At 57.9% G+C, this 20,766-nt stretch overlaps 2 protein-coding genes across 6 annotated transcripts; one reads left to right on the top strand and one right to left on the bottom strand.

Annotated features, from left to right (window-relative positions):
* Positions 1 to 116: 116 nt before the first annotated feature.
* ODAD3 (outer dynein arm docking complex subunit 3) lies at positions 117 to 9,011 on the bottom strand. Of its 2 annotated transcripts, XM_041762656.1 has the most exons (13): positions 8,189 to 9,011; positions 7,048 to 7,169; positions 6,851 to 6,928; positions 4,919 to 5,089; positions 4,726 to 4,827; positions 4,514 to 4,639; positions 4,180 to 4,302; positions 3,475 to 3,627; positions 2,463 to 2,623; positions 2,225 to 2,381; positions 1,451 to 1,606; positions 862 to 946; positions 117 to 702 (listed from the first exon to the last, which is right to left on the bottom strand). In XM_041762656.1, the coding sequence occupies exons 1-13, from the start codon at positions 8,427 to 8,429 to the stop codon at positions 584 to 586; spliced, it is 1,794 nt and encodes a 597-aa protein (XP_041618590.1). In that variant the 5' UTR covers positions 8,430 to 9,011; the 3' UTR covers positions 117 to 583. The 2 variants fall into 2 exon arrangements, with proteins under 2 accessions (XP_041618590.1, XP_041618589.1); XM_041762655.1 differs by lacking the exons at positions 117 to 702; positions 862 to 946; positions 1,451 to 1,606 and having other exon boundaries at positions 1,737 to 2,381.
* Positions 9,012 to 9,250: 239 nt separating this feature from the next.
* Positions 9,251 to 20,569, top strand: PRKCSH (protein kinase C substrate 80K-H). Of its 4 annotated transcripts, none has more exons than XM_041762657.1 (18): positions 9,251 to 9,384; positions 9,759 to 9,910; positions 10,119 to 10,235; positions 10,849 to 10,944; positions 11,043 to 11,100; positions 12,193 to 12,310; positions 13,767 to 13,896; positions 16,379 to 16,463; positions 17,057 to 17,135; positions 17,784 to 17,870; positions 18,163 to 18,351; positions 18,423 to 18,522; positions 19,015 to 19,084; positions 19,355 to 19,444; positions 19,599 to 19,673; positions 19,756 to 19,855; positions 19,938 to 20,122; positions 20,223 to 20,569. In XM_041762657.1, exons 2-17 carry the CDS (start codon positions 9,835 to 9,837, stop codon positions 20,082 to 20,084), a joined length of 1,617 nt encoding a protein of 538 aa, XP_041618591.1. In that variant the 5' UTR covers positions 9,251 to 9,384; positions 9,759 to 9,834; the 3' UTR covers positions 20,085 to 20,122; positions 20,223 to 20,569. The 4 variants fall into 4 exon arrangements, with proteins under 4 accessions (XP_041618591.1, XP_041618593.1, XP_041618592.1 ...); XM_041762659.1 differs by having other exon boundaries at positions 19,938 to 20,101; XM_041762658.1 differs by having other exon boundaries at positions 19,938 to 20,093.
* The last annotated feature ends 197 nt before the right edge of the window (positions 20,570 to 20,766 follow it).

A 20,766-nucleotide genomic window follows, 5' to 3' on the forward strand; every position in this document is an offset into this window, starting at 1 on the left:
CCCGTAGGTGTGTATCAATCTGTGCCCAGGAGAAGGGACACTCCTCTCTCCCCGGAAGGGTTTTTTTCTGTTAACGGGGGTGGGTGAACTAGTGTGTATAGTTAAGTGGGGGCCATTCTGCCTCCCTAGGAAAGTATCCTGTCTTCAAGTGGGGACGGGTGGTTCATTCCAGGTGTGGGGGTATCTCTCATTCCTGGAGGTCGGGGGAGTGTTCAACCTGCATCCCCAGCTGATGGGGAGTACTCACTCCCCTTGACGGAGAAGGTGGAGTGTGGGCCCTGGATTTTAGGGGCGGCAGTCTTTGCCCTGGTGCAGAATCAAGGAGAGGCAAATACCCAGGGGGCTGGTTGGTGACGTTTATTGCATGATCCTGAGGCCAGCTCGGGCTCGCCTTGTAAGATTTACTATGGGAACGTCCGGCAGTCCGGCCCCCTTCTCTATTCCCGGCGCCACGGGCCCTGCTCTGCTCCCTTGTCCCGGCCGCGTTTAGCCCTTGAGGGGGCCCCGTGGGCCTGAGGCTGGGCCCAGAGGGGTTGGGAGCTCCTCAGGGGCCCGGCAGCGCCAGGTGTGCGCGAGGGTGAGTCTAGGACTTCTTCAAACGACTGCGTTTCTTGCTGCGGGATTCGATTAATTTCTGGGAACGAATCTTAAGCGCCGCACGGGTCACCACGTCGTTGTCCTCGTCCTCACTCTCCTCTTCGTCTGCGCAGGGCAATGAGGGGATCCGGGTTCCTATTCTTGGCTCAGATTTCCATTCCCAGCCTTTACCACCCCCCAACTTGGCCTCACTCCCGGCCTCCGACCACTTTCCGTTGGTCAGCTCGGCCCCCAGCCCCGCCCCCTTTCCATGACCATACTGACCGAAGAACTTGTCCTTGAGACTGGCAAGGGGCAGGGCGATGCGGGTGTTGTACGTGGGCAGCTTTCCCTCTAGGGTGGAGTAGAACTGGGGGGGGGGGCAGAGCGGGAGAGAAGACGGTGGTGTAGAGGCTGCAGGGAAGTCCTGTGGCCCTTCCTCCTAACCCCATTCCAAGGTACACCCTGATTCCAAATGCACTTCTGCCCATTCTTCCAGTTTAGTTTTTCTCGAGACCAGCGGAATTGTTTGTTCTTAGAGCGTACCCGGATACCCAGCCCCGCCCCCCTGCCCGTAGGCCCGCCCCTGGTTCTGGGGGCCAGTCCCTTGATGCGCGCGCGGGGACACACACACACACACACTCTCTCTCTCTCTCTCTCTCTCTCTCACTCACTCACTCACTCACTCCCCAGTCCTGCCTACTGGCCTCCCGGACCCTCTGGAAGCTTTCCTCACTCTACAAACCTCACACGTTGTCCCTGGAACTCATTTCCGCCCCATAGGCCTCCCCCCTGGTGTCCCCCTCCTCCCGCCCCTCCCTGCTCTTCGGCCCCAGTCCCGCCTCCTCAGCCCCGCCCCCGGCTGTACTCGCACCTCGTCGTCGCTGAGGTGGCGCAGCATCCCTGGCACGTTGTGACTCTCGAGCTGTGCCTGCAGCTTCAGCAGCTTTTCTTCCACGAGGCCCAGCAGGTCTGGAAGATAGTCCTCTGCCTTGGGATCCAGCTCCTTTCCCGCGAAGCGGCCATCCACCTGCGGCCGGGGGCGGAGCTGAATCAGCCTGGAGGGGGCGGGCCTTTGGGACTCGTTCCACCCATGCAGGACCTTTGGAAGGTGAGGGACCGCCAACAGGGGTGATGCTATCTATCCCCGTGGGGCTTCTATTGTCAAGGCCCACGCCCGGGTGAGGGCAGAGCCTCCGAACTCCAGAGACAAAAGCAATGGGTGGAATGAAGGGTTTTAGTGGAGGGAAGGGGGTAATAACTCGAGAAGCCATTTCAGGGGTGACTTTCGGAAGAAATGGGACTCTGCTGCAGGCACGGTGGGGCTCCCCCTGTCTCGGGCCGCCCAAAGATTGCAGTGGGGTCTCTGAGGTTTGGGATGGAGAGGCAAGGTGGGATTTTTCCCATGAAGATGGGACAGCGTCTCTGAAGTCCTGAGCCTCTTGAGAACTAAGGCGGTTTCCCTTAGGGAGATGGGGGTGGGGACTCTGAGGAGGGGGGATGGGTGTCCTCTGTAGGCAGGCTTCTGAAGTCCTGGACAGGGCAGAGGGTTGGTCCTCTCAAGCAGGTTCCCCTGAGTAGGGGCAGGAACCACACCCTCTTGGGTTGTGGGAGGCTCTGGGCTGAGCTTCCTTGGGGGGGGGCCTACCACTGTGATGCAGTTCAGCTTGCCCGCCAGGTGTTCAAGGCTCTCCTTGGTCACTTGCATTGCCCGCTTGGTCCGTTCCAACTGATCCTGTGCCTCAGCAAGGCGCAGCTCTTCGGCCTTGAGGCGCTCCTGCAACTCAGCTTGCAGCTTCTGCTGACTACAGGCAATGGGGAGGTCACCACTGGAGAAACCTGAGCCCAGGGACCCCTCATTCTCTTCCTTGGGCACGGGGTCTCACCTCACAATCGTGGCCTCCCCTGAGTACTTGAGGTCTTCCAGCTCTCGCTGCAACTGCTGCTTCTCTTGCTTCAGCCTCAGCAGCGACTGCTCGTTCTCGCTTTTGAGTGTCTCCAAATGCCTGAACGTATCCCCCTGTGCCAGGAACCGCCTCACCACCGCCTGCAGGCCACCAGCCCGTCAGAGGGAGGCCTGGGCAAATCTGAGTGCACCTCCTCCTACTTTCCCCTGGGTGTGCAGGACAGATGGCCTAAGCCGGTGGCTTCTGCACAGCAATGTTTAGGGACTCTGTGAGTCAGACTCAGAGGTGCCTCAAGGATGTTAAGCCCCTGACACATAATTTTTGCAAGGTCCTTGTCTATATGAGGAATTTGAATCAGCCAAAATCAGCGTGTGGTGCAGGGTAGCAGTGAGCATAGTTGCTCTTCAAAATCAACCTGCCATCCACCTTGTGACTGTGAATCTCACCCAATCCAGTGAGGAAATATGGCCAATCTCAGAGGTAGTTGCCCACCAGGCCAATTTCTGGAAAGGTGCCTGGCCACAGCGCCCCAGATGACTCCCAGAACTCCTCGGGGGTTATCCTATGAAAGCAGCAGCACTGGGAGACTGCCCAAAAGGCAGAAACTGGACAGGGGTCTGGCTTGCTAGGGTCCAAGAGTGGCAGTGGGCAGTCAGCAGTGCCCCAGACCATGGTACAGGCGCCGTAAACACAGAAGAGACAAAGGTCACACTTCTCACAGAGCTGACATGCCAAGGAAAGCGCCAGTGTTAGAGCCAACAGGAGAGGGAACGATGGCGAGGGTAGACAGCTCATGTGGGTTTTGCTGTGAGGAGAACGGGGCAGTAGATAGAGGCAGAAGAAGTGTCTTTTACGAATAGAGCAGGTTTGTGTTGGCTGAGGAACTGAGCCCAGGGAATGGGGAGGCCGGCTGGGTTGGCTTCACTGGCCTGGGCTCAGCTTGAGCGCAACTAGAGGGCGGAGAGCGTTGCGGGCCGCCGGCAGCACTCACGTGGGTCTCGGCCACACCGGTGGCATCCTTGACCTTGCCAAAAAGCATCTCTGTCTGGTACATGGTCCAGCGCTGCTTCAGCTCCTTGTCTTTGAGGCGCAGGCTGTCCTGGGTCGAATCTTCCGACTGCAGCAGCACGTGCTCACGCTGGGTCTGTTCACAGGTTGAGGCCAGGGCGGGAGAGTCAGCTCTCAGGCAAGGATTGAGGGCAGGGGCCAGAGAGAGGGGTCGCAGGACAGGGGACCGCGAGGGGGCAGGGCCTGACTGGGGAGCCAGAGTAAAGTCTTGGGGCACCCAGTTAGGGGTCAGGAGGGCAGGAAAGGGTTGGTCAGCGAGGGGCAGCCACGGGGGCTGCGCAAAGAGGCGGGGTCAAGAGAGCAGGGGCGGGGCCTCGAGTAAGGGGGGGGGGCTAGAGGCTGAATCAGATTTAAGTGTGTGTGTGTTGGGGGGGCTGGTAATCAGGTGGGTAAGGATGGGGACCACCAGCGAGTGAGGGGACATCTGGAGGCTCCTCCAGACAGGCAATCTGAGGGGAGGAGGGCGAGGGCAGGTTCGTCGGAGGAACCCTGGCATCAAGAGGAGGTGGCGCTGGGCGGAGTCCGGAGAAATGTTAAGAGCAGGGCAGGGGTGGGGCCGGGCCAGGTCTAGGCTGGGGCAGGCTGGGGTTTAACGCCCCCTGCACCCCGCACCCCCAGACAGGGCCACCTTGCGCTCCATGCGTTCGTTCTGCAGCTTCCTATCTTCCGCCCGCTTCTTGCACTCAGTTATGTAGCGCTCACGCTTCTTGCGCTCTCGGAACACGGTCTCCTCCAGATACTGCAGCTGGTTCTGGAGGAAGAGCAGGGCGACAGGGGGACCAGCTGGTACCCACCGTGGCTCAGGGCCGGAGCAGCCTGGCCCAACAACTTCAAGCAGCTGGGCCAGGCTGCGGCATCTGGGAGACAGGCGGGAGGAGCTCGGGGACAGCTGGGGTCCGGATTCTGGGGGCCAGGAGACCATTGCGTCTGGGCAGGAACCCCGGGGCCCGGCGGGCTGGCACCTTGGCGATATCCTGGGCGTTGAACGCCTCCTGGTTCACCACTTGCAGCTCCTCTAGCTCACGTTTTGCCCTCACCACCTCAGCCTCCATGAAATCCAGCCGGTTTTCCAAGTGAAGGCTCTCCTCCTGGGGGTGGGGGTGGGGGGCCTGTGACCACTGTGCCTCTGCAGCTGGCCCTCCCACGTTGCCCCCCGAGCCCTGCTGGTCCCCACCTGCAGATAGGCCTTGAGCTGCAGGTACACACCGGTAATGTGTTCAGCCTCTTCAGCCTTCATCCGGGCCTTCTCCAGGCGGTTCTCCAGGTTCCGCATGGTCTAGAGGGAGGCAAGGCTGGGCTGAGTCTCTTCCCCTCTCAAGTTCTTCCCAGGATATCCCTGCCCTCCTCCCGCCCCTGGGTAGCCTCACCTTGGCCACCTCCGTGTTGCCATTCTGCATTTCTGCAATCTCCAGCTCGCGGAGGCTGTGCTGCAGCTGGAGCTCATCCAGCCACTTCTGCCGCAGGCCCACCTGGTGCCGCAGAGTGTTCAGCTGCTTCACCTTCTCACTCAGTCGGTGGTCCAGGTGCTCCAGGGCCTGCTGGGGGGAGGTGAGCCCCAGCGGCAGTCTCAACCCTCCCACCTAATCCTTCCTCCCTTTCTTCTCCCACATCTTGTTTCTTATCACCCGGGGTCTCAGCAGCATCTGACCGAGCTGATCCCCTGCAGATCGTCATCTTTGGTGGCTTCCAGGACGCCAGTTTTCCACCCTGGCTGTCCCTTCTCCATTTCCTTGGCCCCCAGGAGGGACGGACTCAGGCTCTTCTCACTTCTGTTCATACCCACCACCTTGATGGACCTATCCAGGCTCATGGTTGGACCACAGGCTGAAGACATCCAGATTTAACCCCCCAGCCCTGCCCCACTCCCAGAACTAGAGGGTCATATACCCATATCTATCTACACTGCCTTCCAGGCATCTCCACAGGCATCTCGAAACTATCATGTCCAAAATTGAGTGTGTGAGATTCCCCGAAGTTGGCCTCCCTTGAATCTTCTCCATTTCGGCTCATAGCAGCTTCATCCTTCCAGGTGCTCAGTCCAACAGCTCAATGTCCTCACCTTTTCTTCTCCCACCTACATCCAATTCATTAGCAATGCTTTGTTCTATTTCAAAGGTTTTCCCAGAGATACCTTTTTCTTCCTATTTCCACCACTTTTGTCTGAGTACAGCCAACACCATCTTCACCATCTGACCTCCATTCTTGTTTCCTCACTCTCTGCTTCCCACTTCTCTGATTTGTCATAAAACCTGCACTCTATCATGGCCAGCTAAGCCTGCTGGAAGATTCAGCCCCTGCTGATCCTTTTTTTTTTTTTTTAATTAAAGATTTTATTTATTTGAGAGAGGGAGAATATGAGTAGGAGGAGGGGCAGAGGAACAAGCAGGGCTCAACACCAGGACCTCAAAATCATGACCTGGACCGAAGTCAGATTCTTAGCTGACTGAGCCACCCAGGTGCCCCCTTGCTGACTCTCCTGATGCTCACCTCCTATGGAGCCCCGCTCACACACTCCTCTGCCGCACTGGAGATGTTATCATCTCCAACACTCCACCCCTTGTTTCTACCTCAGGGACTTTGCATTCACTGTTCCCTCTGCCTAGAACACTTTTCCCAAAATCATTTCTTGCCTGTCTCATTCTCAGCTCAAGTATCACCTTCTTAGAGAGAGGGGGCTTTGCTGACTCCCCACCCCAATCTAAAGTACAAACCCCTTGGGGCACCTGGTTGGCTCAGTTGGTTCAGTGTCTGCCTTTGGCTTAGGTCATGATTTTGGGCCCTGGAATCCAGGGCCTCACAGCAGGCTCTGTGCTCAGCAGGAGTCTGCTTCCCCTCTCCCTCTGCTCTCCCCACCCCATGCTTGCGTGTGTGCACTCTCTCTCTCTCAAATAAACATCTTCAAAAAAAAAAAAAAAGTGCAAACTTCTGCCCCATCCATCTCTAGGAAGTCACTCTGCTCTTTTATTCATTTCTCTTATCACTACTGGAAATTACTTTCTGTATTTGTTCTTGTTCCCCTCCTGTGCCCCCCCCCCATTGTCTTTTCCCCAGGAGGATATGAAGTTCTGAGGAGTGCAGATTGGTCTGTTTTTTTGACTGCATAGTCACCAATACCTAATACCATGCCTAGCACATGGTCGGTGTGTGATAAAGGTTAACTGAATGAATAGATGAATGAATAGATGAATGCCAGCTGGTGTGGAGAAAGGACTGGAGAAGATGAGATGAGACAGGGAGTCCAGCAAGGAGGGGACACAAGCTGGAAATGAAGGGAGATAGTGGGGTGGGGTGGGGCAAACCTGTCCTGTCCTGTTCTTCAGGTATGGCTTCTCTGACCTCCACTCCCGAATCACGGTCTGGACCACTTTCTCATCTCCCTGCAAGGACAGGAGCCCAGTCACCGCTCACCCAGACCACTCCCACTTGAGGCAGCACCCTGCCCTTGGGGATGCTGCCCTGCTTCCTGGAAACCCTTCACCCACTTCTGCACCCTCACCTGGAGCAGGTCTGTCAGCTGTACTTGCAACGCCCTGGTCTCCTCACGAAGACGGTTGATGGTCTCCTGATTCTTCTTGATGTTCCACTGGCTGTTCTCATAAAAGGCCTTCCGGTCACCCTCTGAGGTCATGTAAGGTACACAAGCAGGGTGTTGGGGTCTTCCCAGAGGGAAGCTGTTTTTGTTATCATTAACTTAATATTATAACAATACACTAGTTTGAGCACTTAGTATATGCTGGATGTTGGACAAAGAACTTTCCAGGTATCAAATGCTGTATGTTAACAGGTGCATATCCATATCCTACCCATTTACAGACAAGAATAATGAGGCTCAGGCTTATTACAACGTTCATGGTCTCAAGAAGTCTGATTCCTGAGCCCAAACCTTCAACTACTGTGCAAGATTACCTTCTAAGAATGACAAAACAGTAATAATTATGGGTCACATCAGAATGTTCCAACCTTGGCATGACTGATATTTGGGACGAACAATTATTTGTTTTGATCTGTCCCATGAACCGTCAGATGGTGAGCAGCATCCCTAACTTCCACCCATTAGATGACAGCAGCACCCCCTCCCCAACAATGTGACCATCAAAAATGTCTCCAGACATTGCCAAATGTTCACTGAGAAGCAAAATAGCCCTCTCCCATTGAGAAACATTGGTTTACCCTTTATAGTGCTTTACTATGTGTCAGGCACTGTTCTTACCACTTTATATATTTCAACTTCCTATAGGGTTGTACTCTCACTAACCCCATTTTACGAATGGAGAAACTGAGATCAATTAGGCTACTCACAGTCCCCCAAGATCAAACAGTATATGCAGAGCCAAGATTTGAACCCAGAAAATCTGGCTCTAGAATCTTTGTTCTTTACCACCACCACCCCTGCCCCCATGCATGGTAGAAAAGCTGAAATCATACAAATGTATGAAACACAATCCCGTTGGTTCTGCGTCCAGGAAAGATTTTATAAGAGAGATGAGGAAAACCACGAAGAAGTACGAGTTTTTGCTTCCAGAAACTGGTCACCTGGATGAATGGTGGTGAAAGGCCCTTGTCACACCGTGCCTGGTCAGAGGGCTGGGTGGACACTGCTGACTCCTGATTCTTTATTCCTCTTCCAGCCATCTTACCTAACAGTTGTATCTTCTTTTGTAACTCTGCCACCTGCGTTTGCACAGCAGACTTCCCCCTGTGGGCATGGAGGGGTCTTGACTTGGAATGGTGTGGGGGCCAGGCATGGGCCACAATCTTCCCTTGGGAGTGGTGGCGCTGGGTCTGAGTCGGATTGCCCTTGGCCTTGGAGGAAGTCAAAGCCTGGTCCTGAGGAGGCAGGATGTTGGTGGAGGCCGGCCAGCACAGGGGAGACGTCATGACGGGGTTGAGGCCTAGGGTTCCTGAGGATTAAGGAGGCAACTAGCCATTGCCCCTATCTGGGATTCGTCAGCGTGAGTTCCTCCGGCTCTGGGAGAATGCACTTTCCCACCGCTTGGCGGGGCCTCGCAGCATCTCCGGTTGCTCGGTAACCTCCGCCCCCTCCTTCCCGTGTTCCCATGGAAACCACCCGCGTTCCACACCACCTCTCTCATTGGCCAGCGCTGTGCAGGGGGCGGTCCAATAGCCAGGGGCCCAGCCTCTCTGCTGGATGCTGGGGGGAGGGTACTTTAGGGTCACGTGCTCATCTTTAAAAAATGTTTTTTTATTTTATTTTTAAGTAATTCTCACACCCAGTTTGGGTCTGGAGTGCACATCCCTGAGATTAAGAATCACACGCTCTAAGTCAGAATCAGCCAGGCGCCCCTATTTTTTTTTTTTTACGATTTTATTTTTGCGTAGTCTCCACACTCAATATGGGGCTCGAACCCACAACCAACCCCCAATATCAAGAGCCCCGCTCCTGGACTAAGCCAGCCAGGCACCCCCCCACACACACACACACTTTTGTTTTTTGTTTGTTTTTTTTAAAGCACTCTCTACACCACCACCACTCCCCTGGGTTTCCTGGGCATTTTTCAGGAACCTTTTTTTCCGGCTGTAGGACCTGCCACTCCCAAGATGGAGGAGCCTAGCGCCGCCATTAAGCGCGCACCGTGAGAACGATGCCCCTCTAGGGCATCACAGTCCTATCCAAGATGGCCGCCTGGGGTCCAGCCCTGCCACCTCCCCCACTCGCCACTCCCAACATGGCACCGTTGAGGCGCCGCTCCGCACGCGCGGCGTGATGCCGGAAATGACGGATCCCACCGATTTCCGCTTTCTTTTTTCAGGAGGAACGGTTGGCTGCTGGGCTGGGGGGCGCGGTGGATATTGACCTTTGCCCCAGCCTCGTGTAGGTGGTGAACTATCGCGCGCGCGGGGGGAGGCGGTGACCCCAGGTTCTTATTGGGGGCAGCTGGAGGGTGTTCGTCCGTAGAGTGGGGGACTGTTAACCCCTTCCGCCGATTGGCGGGAATCGGACAGCTCACCACCACCCCCCGGATTGGGAGTGGAGGTTTTGAGCTTCCCACCATTGATAAGAGCAAAGTGAGGCTCCCTCTGGGCAAGACCGGGGAGACCACCTCCCCCAGCCCCCACCGTGTCGGAGGCAAAGTGAGCTCCCATTGCCGGGAAGCGATGGAAGAGTCCAATTGGCTGGAGGAAGAGGTGACTTCCTTTGGCTGCAAGCAGCCCTCTCCCCTGACCGGCGTCCCTTTCTTGCCGCAGCGTGGGGGCACAGCACATCTCCCCGCAGCCCGCTTCCTCCCCAGAACCTGTTTCCGGTCTGCGAGCTTCCGGCGAGATGTTACTGTTGCTGTTGCTGCTGCCCCAGTGCTGGGCCGTGGAGGTCAAGAGGCCCCGGGGCGTCTCCCTCACCAGTGAGTCCCCCACTGGAGGTGGTCAGGGTAGGGTGTGGGAGGGGCCGACTTGGCCCCCGGGATAGATGCTTTGGGCCTTCTGCCTCAGTTTCCTGGCCTCCGGGTAGGGAAGATGGCAATGCTCGGCTGCGAGGTGGGGACAGAGGTTGCCTTTCGGTTGAGCGGGCCTCTCCTTGCCCTGGGCTGAGCCGCTTGCCTCTGTCCCCAGACCATCACTTCTATGACGAGTCCAAGCCTTTCACTTGCCTGGATGGCTCTGCCACCATCCTTTTCGATCAGGTCAATGATGACTACTGTGACTGCAAGGATGGCTCAGATGAGCCAGGTGAGTTTTTCTCTGTTCACTTATTCATTCATTCATTCATTCATTCATTCATTCATTCATTCATTTGACGTTGTTTTGAGTGCCTGGGAAATGCCAGGCCGCATGGTGGTGACCAAGACAAATCCAGCCCTGCCTTCACATGGCTCTCTGTTGAGTGGGGGAAAGCAGGCATAGAAGCGAGTGGTTTGTGGGTTGGTGAGGAAGACCATAGCTCCTAGAGGAGCCCCAAGAGCCCCCCCATCCCCTTGGCCCCAGCCTGGGGGTCAGGAAGTGAGATCTCTCCTGAATCCTAAAGTGTGCTAAAAATGGAGGTGCCAGCATGTGCAAATACCCTGAGATGGGAGACAAGGTAGGGTCAAAAAGCAAAGACAGAAGTGGAGGCAAGGGCTGGAGCAGTTGGCCAGGCCCTGTTCTGAGGGCCTTGGGGAGAGGCAGGAGCGGACATTGGAGGGGTTTACTTCAGGCTCTGGGTAGGCAGCTGCCCTTCCTTCCCTTTCTCAGCGTTGATTGTGCTCCCAGGCTGTCTATGCACACCTGTGTCCGGGGATCTGCCTGTGGATGAATGTGACATGTTTCTCCTGAGCACACCCCAGAAACTCTTTTCCTCCCACAGGTACAGCCGCCTGTCCTAATGGCAGTTTCCACTGCAGCAACACTGGCTACAAGCCCCTGTACATCTCCTCCAGATGGGTCAACGATGGAGTTTGTGGTGAATGAGATCACACTGGGGTTGGGAAAATAGGTGGTCGTGGGGGAGTAGGGAGGAGCCACTGCCGGTCTCATCGCATCCCTGCTTTGTGCTCTTAGACTGCTGTGACGGCACCGATGAGTACAACAGCGGGATCGTCTGTGAGAACACCTGCAAGTATGTGGCTGGCACCTGCTGCTCCCCACCGCACGCCCCAGCCCTTTCCTCACTATACCCAGTGAACCAAGCGCCCTTCTCTTTTCTGCCCTTTTTTTTTTTTTTTTAAAAAAGATTTATTTATTTATTCATGAGAGACACAGATAGAGAGGCAGAGACATAGGCAGAGGGAGAAGCAGGCTCCCTTCATGGAGCCTGATGTGGGACTCGATCCCGGATCCCAGGATCACGACCTGAGCGGAAGGCAGGCGCCCAGCCACTGAGCCACCCAGGTGTCCCTCTTTTCTGCTTCTGTTTGTCGAGTGCTCACTCTGTGCCAGGTGCCTTTTGAATGAACACATTGCCACTTCATCTCTGGTCCAGAACCAGGTGCAATTGTTGCCTGTTCAATAGATGAGGAAACTCAAGTTTAGGATAAAAAGTGACTTCCCTAGGTTCCCACAGCTAGGACACATCAGAATCAGGACTTGTACCCAGGCTGATTGATCCTGAGACTCCAATCTTTTCATTGCTATGCTCTTGTGGCAGGACCTAAAACTTGAATCGCCCATAGGCAAGTAGTATAAACGGCAGAAGCCAGCTGAGTCTGAGGCAGTAGGGTGTGGTGGGCATTGTGGCATCTGAAGGAACACTTGTCCCTTGACTTCTGTCTTAAGGGCAAGTGGCCAGGCTAGATTCATTTTTTAGGGAACCTGAAAGTCCCAATACTTTTTTAAACTCACCTGATGGAAAATCTTTTAACTACAGGGTAGGTCAAGGACAACCCTTGGCCTTCTTGCTTGAGAGTCTGGGATTTCTGTGTTTTTCTTCCTTTTTCGGGAGCAGCTTCTAACCCCCACATCCAGACATTTCCTAGCCCCTTTCCTGGACGCCTACAATGAGCGAACTCTGAGTGCTGTCCCTCCTCTCAAGGACAAGGATGAAGGGCTCTGAGGCCAAGAGAGCCCAGGGAAGTCAGGGGAGGAGGATTTGCTCTTCATGTTTCCTAATACAGGGGGCGGGCAGCAGGTGGGTTGAGCCCTTTGCGAAGAGGCAGACCTGGTGAGCCCTAAAGGCCTCCTTGGCGGTGCTTGTGTGTTCTCTCCACACTAGAGAGAAGGGCCGGAAGGAGAGAGAGACACTGCAACAGATGGCAGAGGTCACGCGAGAGGGGTTCCGCCTAAAGAAGATCCTCATTGAGGACTGGAAGAAGGCTCGGGAGGAGAAGCAGGTGAGGACCCTGTGGGGCTGGCCGAAGATGGTCTGGGCCCTGAGGCCTGGAGTCAGGGGCCAGTGAGGTTGGGTGGCCTTGACACATGCCCCTGAATAGTGGAGTCCTAGGGCCAGTTACTGTTTGTGTGTGCTGTGGTTTACTCATTTGTCCACTGGCTGTTTAGTCATTGGTTAAGTTGTTACCAGGTGGTGGGCAGCACAGGTATTGACCAGGGCCTTGGGTGGCAGCTTGAAGTGGGCTTAGAGGAGCTCCCCTCCTGCATCCCAGAATGGGAGGGACACCTCTCTGCATCCTGGTTCCCTGGTGCCATCATCTGTAAGATGAGGCTGATGACCATGTGACCTCCCAGTTTTGGGGGAGGATTCAAGACATCAGAGGGGCAGGGTTAGTTCAACAGGGTGAGTTCTGCAGAGGTTGGAAGAAATTGTGTGCCTAGGCATGTGTCTCTTCCTCCCCTACCTGCCACCCCCTGGACTGTTAGACGGGTCAGAGTCCTTAACACTGCTCGTGGACTTTTGCCAGATCCTCCATAGGAGGGCTCAGCTCTGTTTTTCTGCCCAGGGAAAGTTCTGGGTTTTTCATACTTCCATGCCCTGGCTGGTGAGGCCCCTCCTGAGTTCAGAGGTGGAGAGGCAGTGAAGTCTTTTCTGAGTTCAGAAGACAGTTGGGGAGCCATGGAGTGAGGTTGGTTCCAAGTGACTTTTGCCCTCCTGGGGCAGTAGGAGGATCATGGGAGCAGGCCAGGCTGAGGTGGGGGTCAAGGTCATAGGAGGAAAATGATCCTGTGGCGGGGCTTGGGCTAAGACCCTCCAGCTTGGGGCCCCATCCACACACACACTCATTCCTTCTTGCAATATCCACAGAGGCCCAGGGGGTGTGGTATAGTGGGCATGAGACTGGAAGCAGACCTGGAATTGCCTCAGGGGCATATTGTCTGCTGAGAGGGACAGGTGACAAAGTGACACCCAGGGCCACTGGGAAAAGGGGTATCTGGGTTGGGGTTATATGGCATAGAGGGGACTTGTGCCCCAGTCTCCCTCCTTCCCCCACCTGTTGTGGGGGCAGGAAGCAGGGACGGCTTCTGGAAAAGGCCTCTATCTTAACTCAGATCTTAGAATAATTCAGAGTTAGCCATGCAGAGTATTCTAGAAATACTCTAGAAACACCACGTGTGACGAACTGGAAGCAGAGCATTTGGGGACCTAAATGTTGGGGTAGTTGGAGCCTACAGGTTAAGAGAGGTGTGGCACAGACGGGGCTGGAGAGGTGATCCTGGTTATGCAGGACCTTGTGGGGGCTACATCGAGGTGTTCAGGGTTCCCTCTAGTGACCTCTGGGGGACCCCAGGGAGGGGGAGACCCAGGGGGTTGTGTGTTTTGGAGAGGTCACCTGGTGGCCACCCTGTAGCGTAGAGGCAGAAGGAGAAGTGGCATCTGGTCTCTTGCCCACCCAGGAAAAGCTCACTGAGCTACAAGCCGGGAAGAAGTCCCTGGAGGACCAGGTGGAGATGCTGCGAATGGTGAAGGAGGAGGCCGAGAAGCCCGAGAAGGAGGCCAAAGACCAGCACCAGAAGCGGTGGGAAGGTACGTCATGGGGTGGCCCCGGGAGCCTCGCTCATGACCTATTGGCTCCTATGTCTCCTGACTTTTGATCACAGCACCTCAGCACCCCCACGCATCTAGTTGTCTTGCCCTGTGCATCGGTCATTGTATTCAGAAGTCGTTTGGAGGAATAATTTGCAGTCTAGCAGAAGTGATTTTTTTTCTCTTGAGAGGAGCGGCTCTTCTTCCTGCCAGCCACGTGGGGACAGAACCATTGGGGGATCCCCTGAATCCAGAGCAAAGGCTGGAGGTCCCTCCAACCTGTCAGGCAATGGGAGCTCAGGTGTGAGCACAGGCTGCGTGATTTCTGGTCCAGCCTCTGTAAGGGGACAGCCCCTGCCAGAGTCATAGCATAGTTATGAGGTGGGGGGGGCTCTCCCATTCTCTCCACCTGGGGCTTTGATTTTTCTCTCCCTTGTCTTACAAATTCTCATCAGATCAGATGTCCAAATTTGCCAGGTGCTTCCAAGTTCTTTTATCTTCCCGAATTGCTCTTTGCCTTGGCAGTTAGTATCACTTTGGTTGGTTGAAGATGGTTTTTGTGCTCCATCCAGCATTGTCTTGCCCTTGGCAGGTTATACTTGCATTCTGGGAAATCGGAAGCCTTGGCCCTCGGCCTCAGACTCTCCAGTGGGGGTCACCCTGGGGCAGCAGGCTAGAAGGGTGAGGTGGGGCAGAAACCCACTCCAGACTAGCTAAAGGACCAAGCATTGCAGGATTTGGGAAGCGTGGTCCTGGTGATGGGCTGGTAACCAGGAGCTGCGGGCAGCCCGTCTCTGAGTCCGCACTGCTGGTCTTTTCCGTCTCCCTGGGCACCTGCTGCATTCTCTGTCCCTTCCTCTCTCTGCCCTCATTTCTCAGAATCCATAATCCAGTAGGTCACCCAGTGTATATGGAGTGGCTGCACACCCCAGGTGCCACTAGTTTAGCACTGATCGAGACGGAGAGAGCCCCTGCCTGCTGAAGGACGAGTGAGCCAGGCAGAAGGCACAGGTGCAAAGGCCCTGAGGCCGCATCATGTCTGGTTTTTAAGGAGCAGCTAACTGCCGTGTGGCTGGACAGAGGGAGTATGCGTGTCGTGGAGACAAAGGCAGGCCTTGGGGATCATGGGGAGGACTTAGGCTTTCACCGCAAGTGAGGTAGAAGCCATAGAGGATTCTGAGCAGAGGCGGAACAGAAGCCAGGAAACCAGGGAGGAGCGGGCCACATTGGTCCAGGCAAGCGATGGGCTGGGACCAGGGTAGGGGGCACAGAGGTAGAGAGAAGTGGGCAGCTTCTGGATACTCCCTGAAAGCAGACTGGTGCTTTGTGGCCCTGGGTCAGGTGAGCAGAGGCGCCTCCAGTCCAGAATCCCAGTGGCACCTGTAGACTCCCTTTCTCCTTCCCTCTGCAGAGGCTGTTTCTGCCCTCAGACTCTGACTTCCACCCTCTGCTGCTCTTCAGAGACCCCGGGCTTTGTTATGTCCCCTCTTTCCCTGGTGGTGTCTAGCTGGTACCTTCCCTCCACCTAGAATCACACTCAGGCTCTGCTACTCAAACAGCCGCCCCAAGCTCTGCCTTCCTCTCCGGTGCTGGAAAGTCTCTCTGTTCATCCCGATGGAGGCTGACCTCCTAAACCTTTCTGTGGCTCTGCCCCGGCTCTGCCCTTCGCCAGCTGGGTGACCATGGGCAGGTCCCTGCAGCCAGCCAGCCTCACGCCCTCGTCTGTGAGAGGTTATAGTGCCGGCTTGCTCTGCTGGGGCGCTGTGGGATCCCCGGGCTGAGCCGCAGCGTGGCAGAGGAAGCCCCACTTACCCCATTGTAGATGGCTGAGCTGAGGTCCGGTGTATGCTCTGAGCTTGGTCACCGGAGCTGCTGTCCCCTCCAGCCAGACTAGGTGGGGATGAGGCCAGCAGAGGAGGCACCATCAGAGCAGAGGCATAGCTGCAGGCCTCTCCCTGGTGGCCATAGCCCAGTTCCCTCTCATGTGCGGCTGGCTTTCGCTTTTCCTGGGACTCCCCAGAGCCCCCCAGGAAGCCTTCCTGACTTGGCCACACCAGACTCCAGTCTCCATCCTGACCCTTGTGTCAGAGAGCGGGCCCATATGGGGTGCATGGGCTGCTTCTCATGGGGGCCTCCTGGACGTGGCCGACCTATGCATGATGTCCCGCCCACCCTGGCATGGCGTTTGCCAGCCCCTTGCTTATTCAGACCCAAAGTCCTAGGGTGTTCTCGAGCCCAGCCCCCATGCTTGCAAAACCTCTTAACTCCCTGCTTCAGTCTCCCCACTATCTGGCACTTCTCGACTCTGCCTTGGCCCCCACCCTGGCCGGCCTTTGGCGTCTCCTGGCTCCCATCCCCGGACTGTGCTCTACACTGGCCCAACATGGCACCCAGTGTAGGGCCTCGCACACAGTGGGCCACATGGGGTGTCGGGGCAGGGCAGGCCTCAGGGTGGCGGGTGATGGAGCTGGCTCTTCCACAGAGCAGCAGGCTGCCTCCAAGGCCCAGCGGGAACAGGAGCTGGCAGCCAATGCTTTCCAGGAGCTGGACGACGATAAGGATGGGGCGTGAGTCTGTCCATCCTGCCCTGGGCCTGGGGTTCCCTCCTCCCACCTCCCCCTACCCTGTGCCTGAGCCCCACCTCCCCGGCGTGAGTCCTTAGCTAGTCCTAAACCAATTCTGGACAAGCCTCTGCTTGCTCAAGTGTAAAGAAAAATCTGAGGGTAGATGAGGGAAACCACCCCCGCAACACCAAGGAGCCAGGTGAGGTAGCTGGGGGGCCCCATTACTTTTCCTAAGCCCGTTCTGTGGCCTGGGTCACTTTGACAACAGCCAGACCCCTTTCAGTGCTGCCGTGGCCCTGCCCTTGCTGGCTGGCCCAGGCTAACGGCTGAAGGCAGGGTGGGCTGTGGGAACATGGAGTCTCTGTCTCTTCTGAGACCCTTGAGGGTTGTGGGGTCTTCAGGACTGGGTAGGAGACGAGACTGGGCCCCACTCCAACCCCAACCCCAGAGCTCACTTCTCCCAACTTCTTTGCCTGTCCCTTTGAGGTCCTAAAATAAGTTCTGGGGCAGAACGGGGAGGGGGAGTAGCGGGTCCCTGAGCCAGTGGGCCTTACCTCTCTGGGCCTCTGCCTGGGCCTCTGCCCTCGCCCCTGCAGGGTCTCGGTCACCGAGCTGCAGACCCATCCGGAGCTGGACACCGATGGTGATGGGGTTCTCTCTGAAGGGGAAGCTCAGGTACCCCATCCTTCTTGCCCCGGGACTTGGAGAGGGCATTGCCCCAGGGTGACGGTAGGGCCAGGCGGCGGGGCCAGGCTGGTTATGGACTGCTCCCAGGGTCGCTGGGAAGCCCGGCATGGCTGACGCCACTTGGCTTTGCCTGGGTGAGGCCAGAGGGTAACAGCCCAGCTCTCCTCCCTGCTCTTGGGGACCCAGTGGCAGCGCACAGGTGCCACGGGGGCATCTGGTTAGGAAAGCGCCAGATTTCCTGCCCACCGGGCCCCAGATGCAGCTCCCCCTCGTCCCCCCAACCCTCGCCCCACCATCCTTCGTCCTTCGGTGTGGGTCTTGGCCTCCTGTCCTCACCAGTCCGGATCCCTGCTGCTGGCCTCTTCCCTGTCCTGCCTGGGCCTCCGCCTCTTCCCAAGCGCCCAGCGACCTCTGGTTGCAGTGCCCTCTAGCTCTTTCTTCCTCTGTGTCTCTCACTTTCTCTCCCTGGCTGCTTGCCCCCGCCTGCGCCCCTCCTCTGGGCCCCCTCCTTATTCCCACAGGCCTGTGCTGCCCCCTTCTGGGCCTGGTCATGGGTGGTCAGGGCACATCCGTGCCTGGCACACAGCGGGGCACATGGAGGCCCCAATCCTGACACCACCCCCAACATGTACACAGGCCCTCCTTGGGGGAGACGTGCACGCCGACGCCACTGCCTTCTCTGACCGCCTCTGGGCTGCCATCAGGGACAAATACCGGTCTGAGGTCAGTCGGGGGAGAAGAGAGGCAGTCCCCCCTCCCAGCCTTCCCCCTCCCAAATGCCTCACAAAGGAACTGCCTCTGGTTCTGGCACAGGGCCACCCTGGCCAGCTGGGTAACCCAAGCACCCTCTGTGGAGGGCCCCCCCTGCCAGCTGTCTGTCCCTCCCTTCAGGCCCCTTGGAAGGGGCGGAGACAGAGGCTGCCCACTGGGTGATGGTGTGAGCTTGGGCTTGAGCCTTGGGGAGGCGGGGGTGGACCACGGAGCCCACGGCACCTGCTACCCACACACCCGCCAGGTGCTACCCACCAGCCCCCCGCCTGCACCATCGGAGCCTGACCTGACGGAGCCCAAGGAGGAGAAGCCTCCAGTGCCCTCACCACCAGTGGAAGAGGAGGAAGAGGAGGAGGAAGAAGAGGAGCCGGAGGAGGAAGAGGAGGAGGAAGAGGAGGAAGAAGATTCCCAGGTGCCAAGGGAGCAGCCCAAGGTGTGTGTTTGGAGGAGAAGGGGGTGACCGGGTGGGGGCTGGGTCACTTGCTAACTCTGCCCCTCCCCCAGGAGGCCCCACCCCCACTGGTGCCCCCGCAGCCTGCGGCCAGCCCCACTGAAGAGGACAAAATGCCTCCGTATGATGAGCAGACGCAGGCCTTCATTGATGGTGCGCGCCAAGCCGGGGAGGGAGGGGACCCTGCCCGAATCCAAGCTCCCGTGCCTGGCACCTGCCTGGGCCCATGGAATGGGCCTTACTTGGTTCCCAAGATGGGCTTGCGTTGGCGCCAAGCAAACCTGGGGTGTGTGGGCCATCCTGGAGGGGGTGTCTGGGGCCTAGAGAAACCATCGCTAGCCTCGTCAGCCCCAGGGGCCCTCCTGCCTCAGGCTGCTGCTTGTTTGTGCCACCCCAGGCTGGGGTGAGGAGCCAGCTAGGCCCCAAGAGCCCTGGCCCTCCTCCTCCCTCAGGAGTTCAGAGCCTGGGCAGCCGAGTGGGGTCTGCCCTGGGACTGGAGGCCTGCAGGGCCTTCCTGGGCCCAGTCCTCACTCGGAGCAGGCTGGGAGCTGGGCGAAGTGGGTGTGTCCGTGGCACCCCCTCCCTCTTCCTGGATGGGGCTTTGGGGCACCTCTGACCTCCTCCCACATTGCCCACCCCCTCCAGCCGCCCAGGAGGCCCGCAACAAGTTTGAGGAGGCTGAGCGGTCCTTGAGGGACATGGAAGAGTCCATCAGGTAAGGCGGGTGTCTGGCCACACAAGGCCATGTTTGCACCTGCCATGTAGCCGCCTGCCCCGAGCTCCCCAGAGGAGGTGGTAATGGGGAGTTGCCGAGGCTACCTCTGCTGAGGCGGTGGCGGCTCCTGCAGGGAGGGTCCCCAGACAGCGAGGAGCCTGAGCCCAGCCCCCAGGTGGCCCTCCCTTGCTGGAGTGGGCCTCCCCATGTGATCCCGACGAGGCTGTGGCGTCCCCAGCTGCCCCTTAACTGCTTGGCCTCCCCTTCCAGGAACCTGGAGCAGGAGATTTCCTTTGACTTTGGCCCCAACGGAGAGTTTGCCTACCTGTACAGCCAGTGCTACGAGCTCACCACCAATGAGTGCGCCCCCCACTGGCCCGCGGGGCGGGTGGGGTGGACTTGTGGGGTCCTGGGCAAGGACAGGGGGGTGAAGGGGTGGGCTTACGGACAGTCAGGGGAGTTTGAGGAGGCTGGGGTCCCATGTCCCCCGCTCACCATCCCCATCCTGTGACAGGTACATCTACCGGCTTTGCCCCTTCAAGCTCGTCTCTCAGAAGCCCAAACTTGGCGGCTCCCCCACCAGCCTCGGGTGAGTGGGTGTAGACCAGACTTCTTTCCCCCAGCTCCCCAGTCCCCTCCAGCCCCACTCTAAGCACCTCACTCTCCTACAGCACCTGGGGCTCATGGGCTGGCCCCGAGCACGACAAGTTCAGCGCCATGAAGTACGAGCAGGGCACGGGCTGCTGGCAGGGCCCCAACCGTTCCACCACCGTGAGTGCTGGCAGGGCGTGGGCTGGGGGTGGGGGTCCAGGCCCCCCCCAAACCCCCCTGAGCGCTCACCTGCCTGCCCCAGGTGCGCCTGCTGTGTGGAAAGGAGACAGTGGTGACCAGCACCACGGAGCCCAGTCGCTGCGAGTACCTCATGGAGCTGATGACGCCAGCCGCCTGCCCAGAGCCACCACCTGAACTGCCCACTGATGGTGACCACGATGAGCTCTAGCCCTCCTGGGTGCGGAGGTGCCCACCTCAACTTTGGGGGTACAGCACGCTCTAAAGAAGAGCTAGGCAGGCACCTCTTCTCTCCTCACCCCTCCGCCTCCCTCTCCATCTTTCTCATTTGGTCTCTCTCTGGTTCCAGAACCTCAAGGCTCAGAAACATCCCCAACGGTGCCACCCGCCCACCCAGCGCTCTGCCAGGGGACCAAGGCCTGCCCCTCCAGTCTCCTCACCCTGGCATTGGGGGCGGGGCCCGGGGTGGGGGCAGGGGCGGGATCCGTGTGGAGCTCTGCCCTGCTCTCAGGGGGGCTGGGCAGGGCACAGCCGCCTTCCCAGGCCCCGGTGGTCTCCAAAGGTGGAATAAAGGAGTTCCGCACCCTCTGGGCGCCTGCCCCCCGCCCCCGCCCAGGGTGTTTGCCTCCCTCCCTGGTGGGGATGAGTGACTTGACCTGTGACCTCAAAACAATAAACATGATTCCCTCTCCCCAACCAGGCTATGTCCACCTTGCTTTCCTCAGGTATGGGATGGGCAGAGGGTGGAATGCAGGAGAGGCGGCTCTCTGCAGGTCCAGCACCCACCTCCCCTGTCAGGGTTGTGGTCTCATCAGAGCCTACATCTGAGCTGCCCGGTGGGCCCTGGAGTAAGCCCAGCGCCGCAGGGCAGATGGACCCCCCAGGCCACTTCC

The sequence above is a fragment of the Vulpes lagopus genome, chromosome 7 (genome assembly GCF_018345385.1).
Source record: "Vulpes lagopus strain Blue_001 chromosome 7, ASM1834538v1, whole genome shotgun sequence".
Lineage (NCBI taxonomy): Eukaryota > Metazoa > Chordata > Mammalia > Carnivora > Canidae > Vulpes > Vulpes lagopus.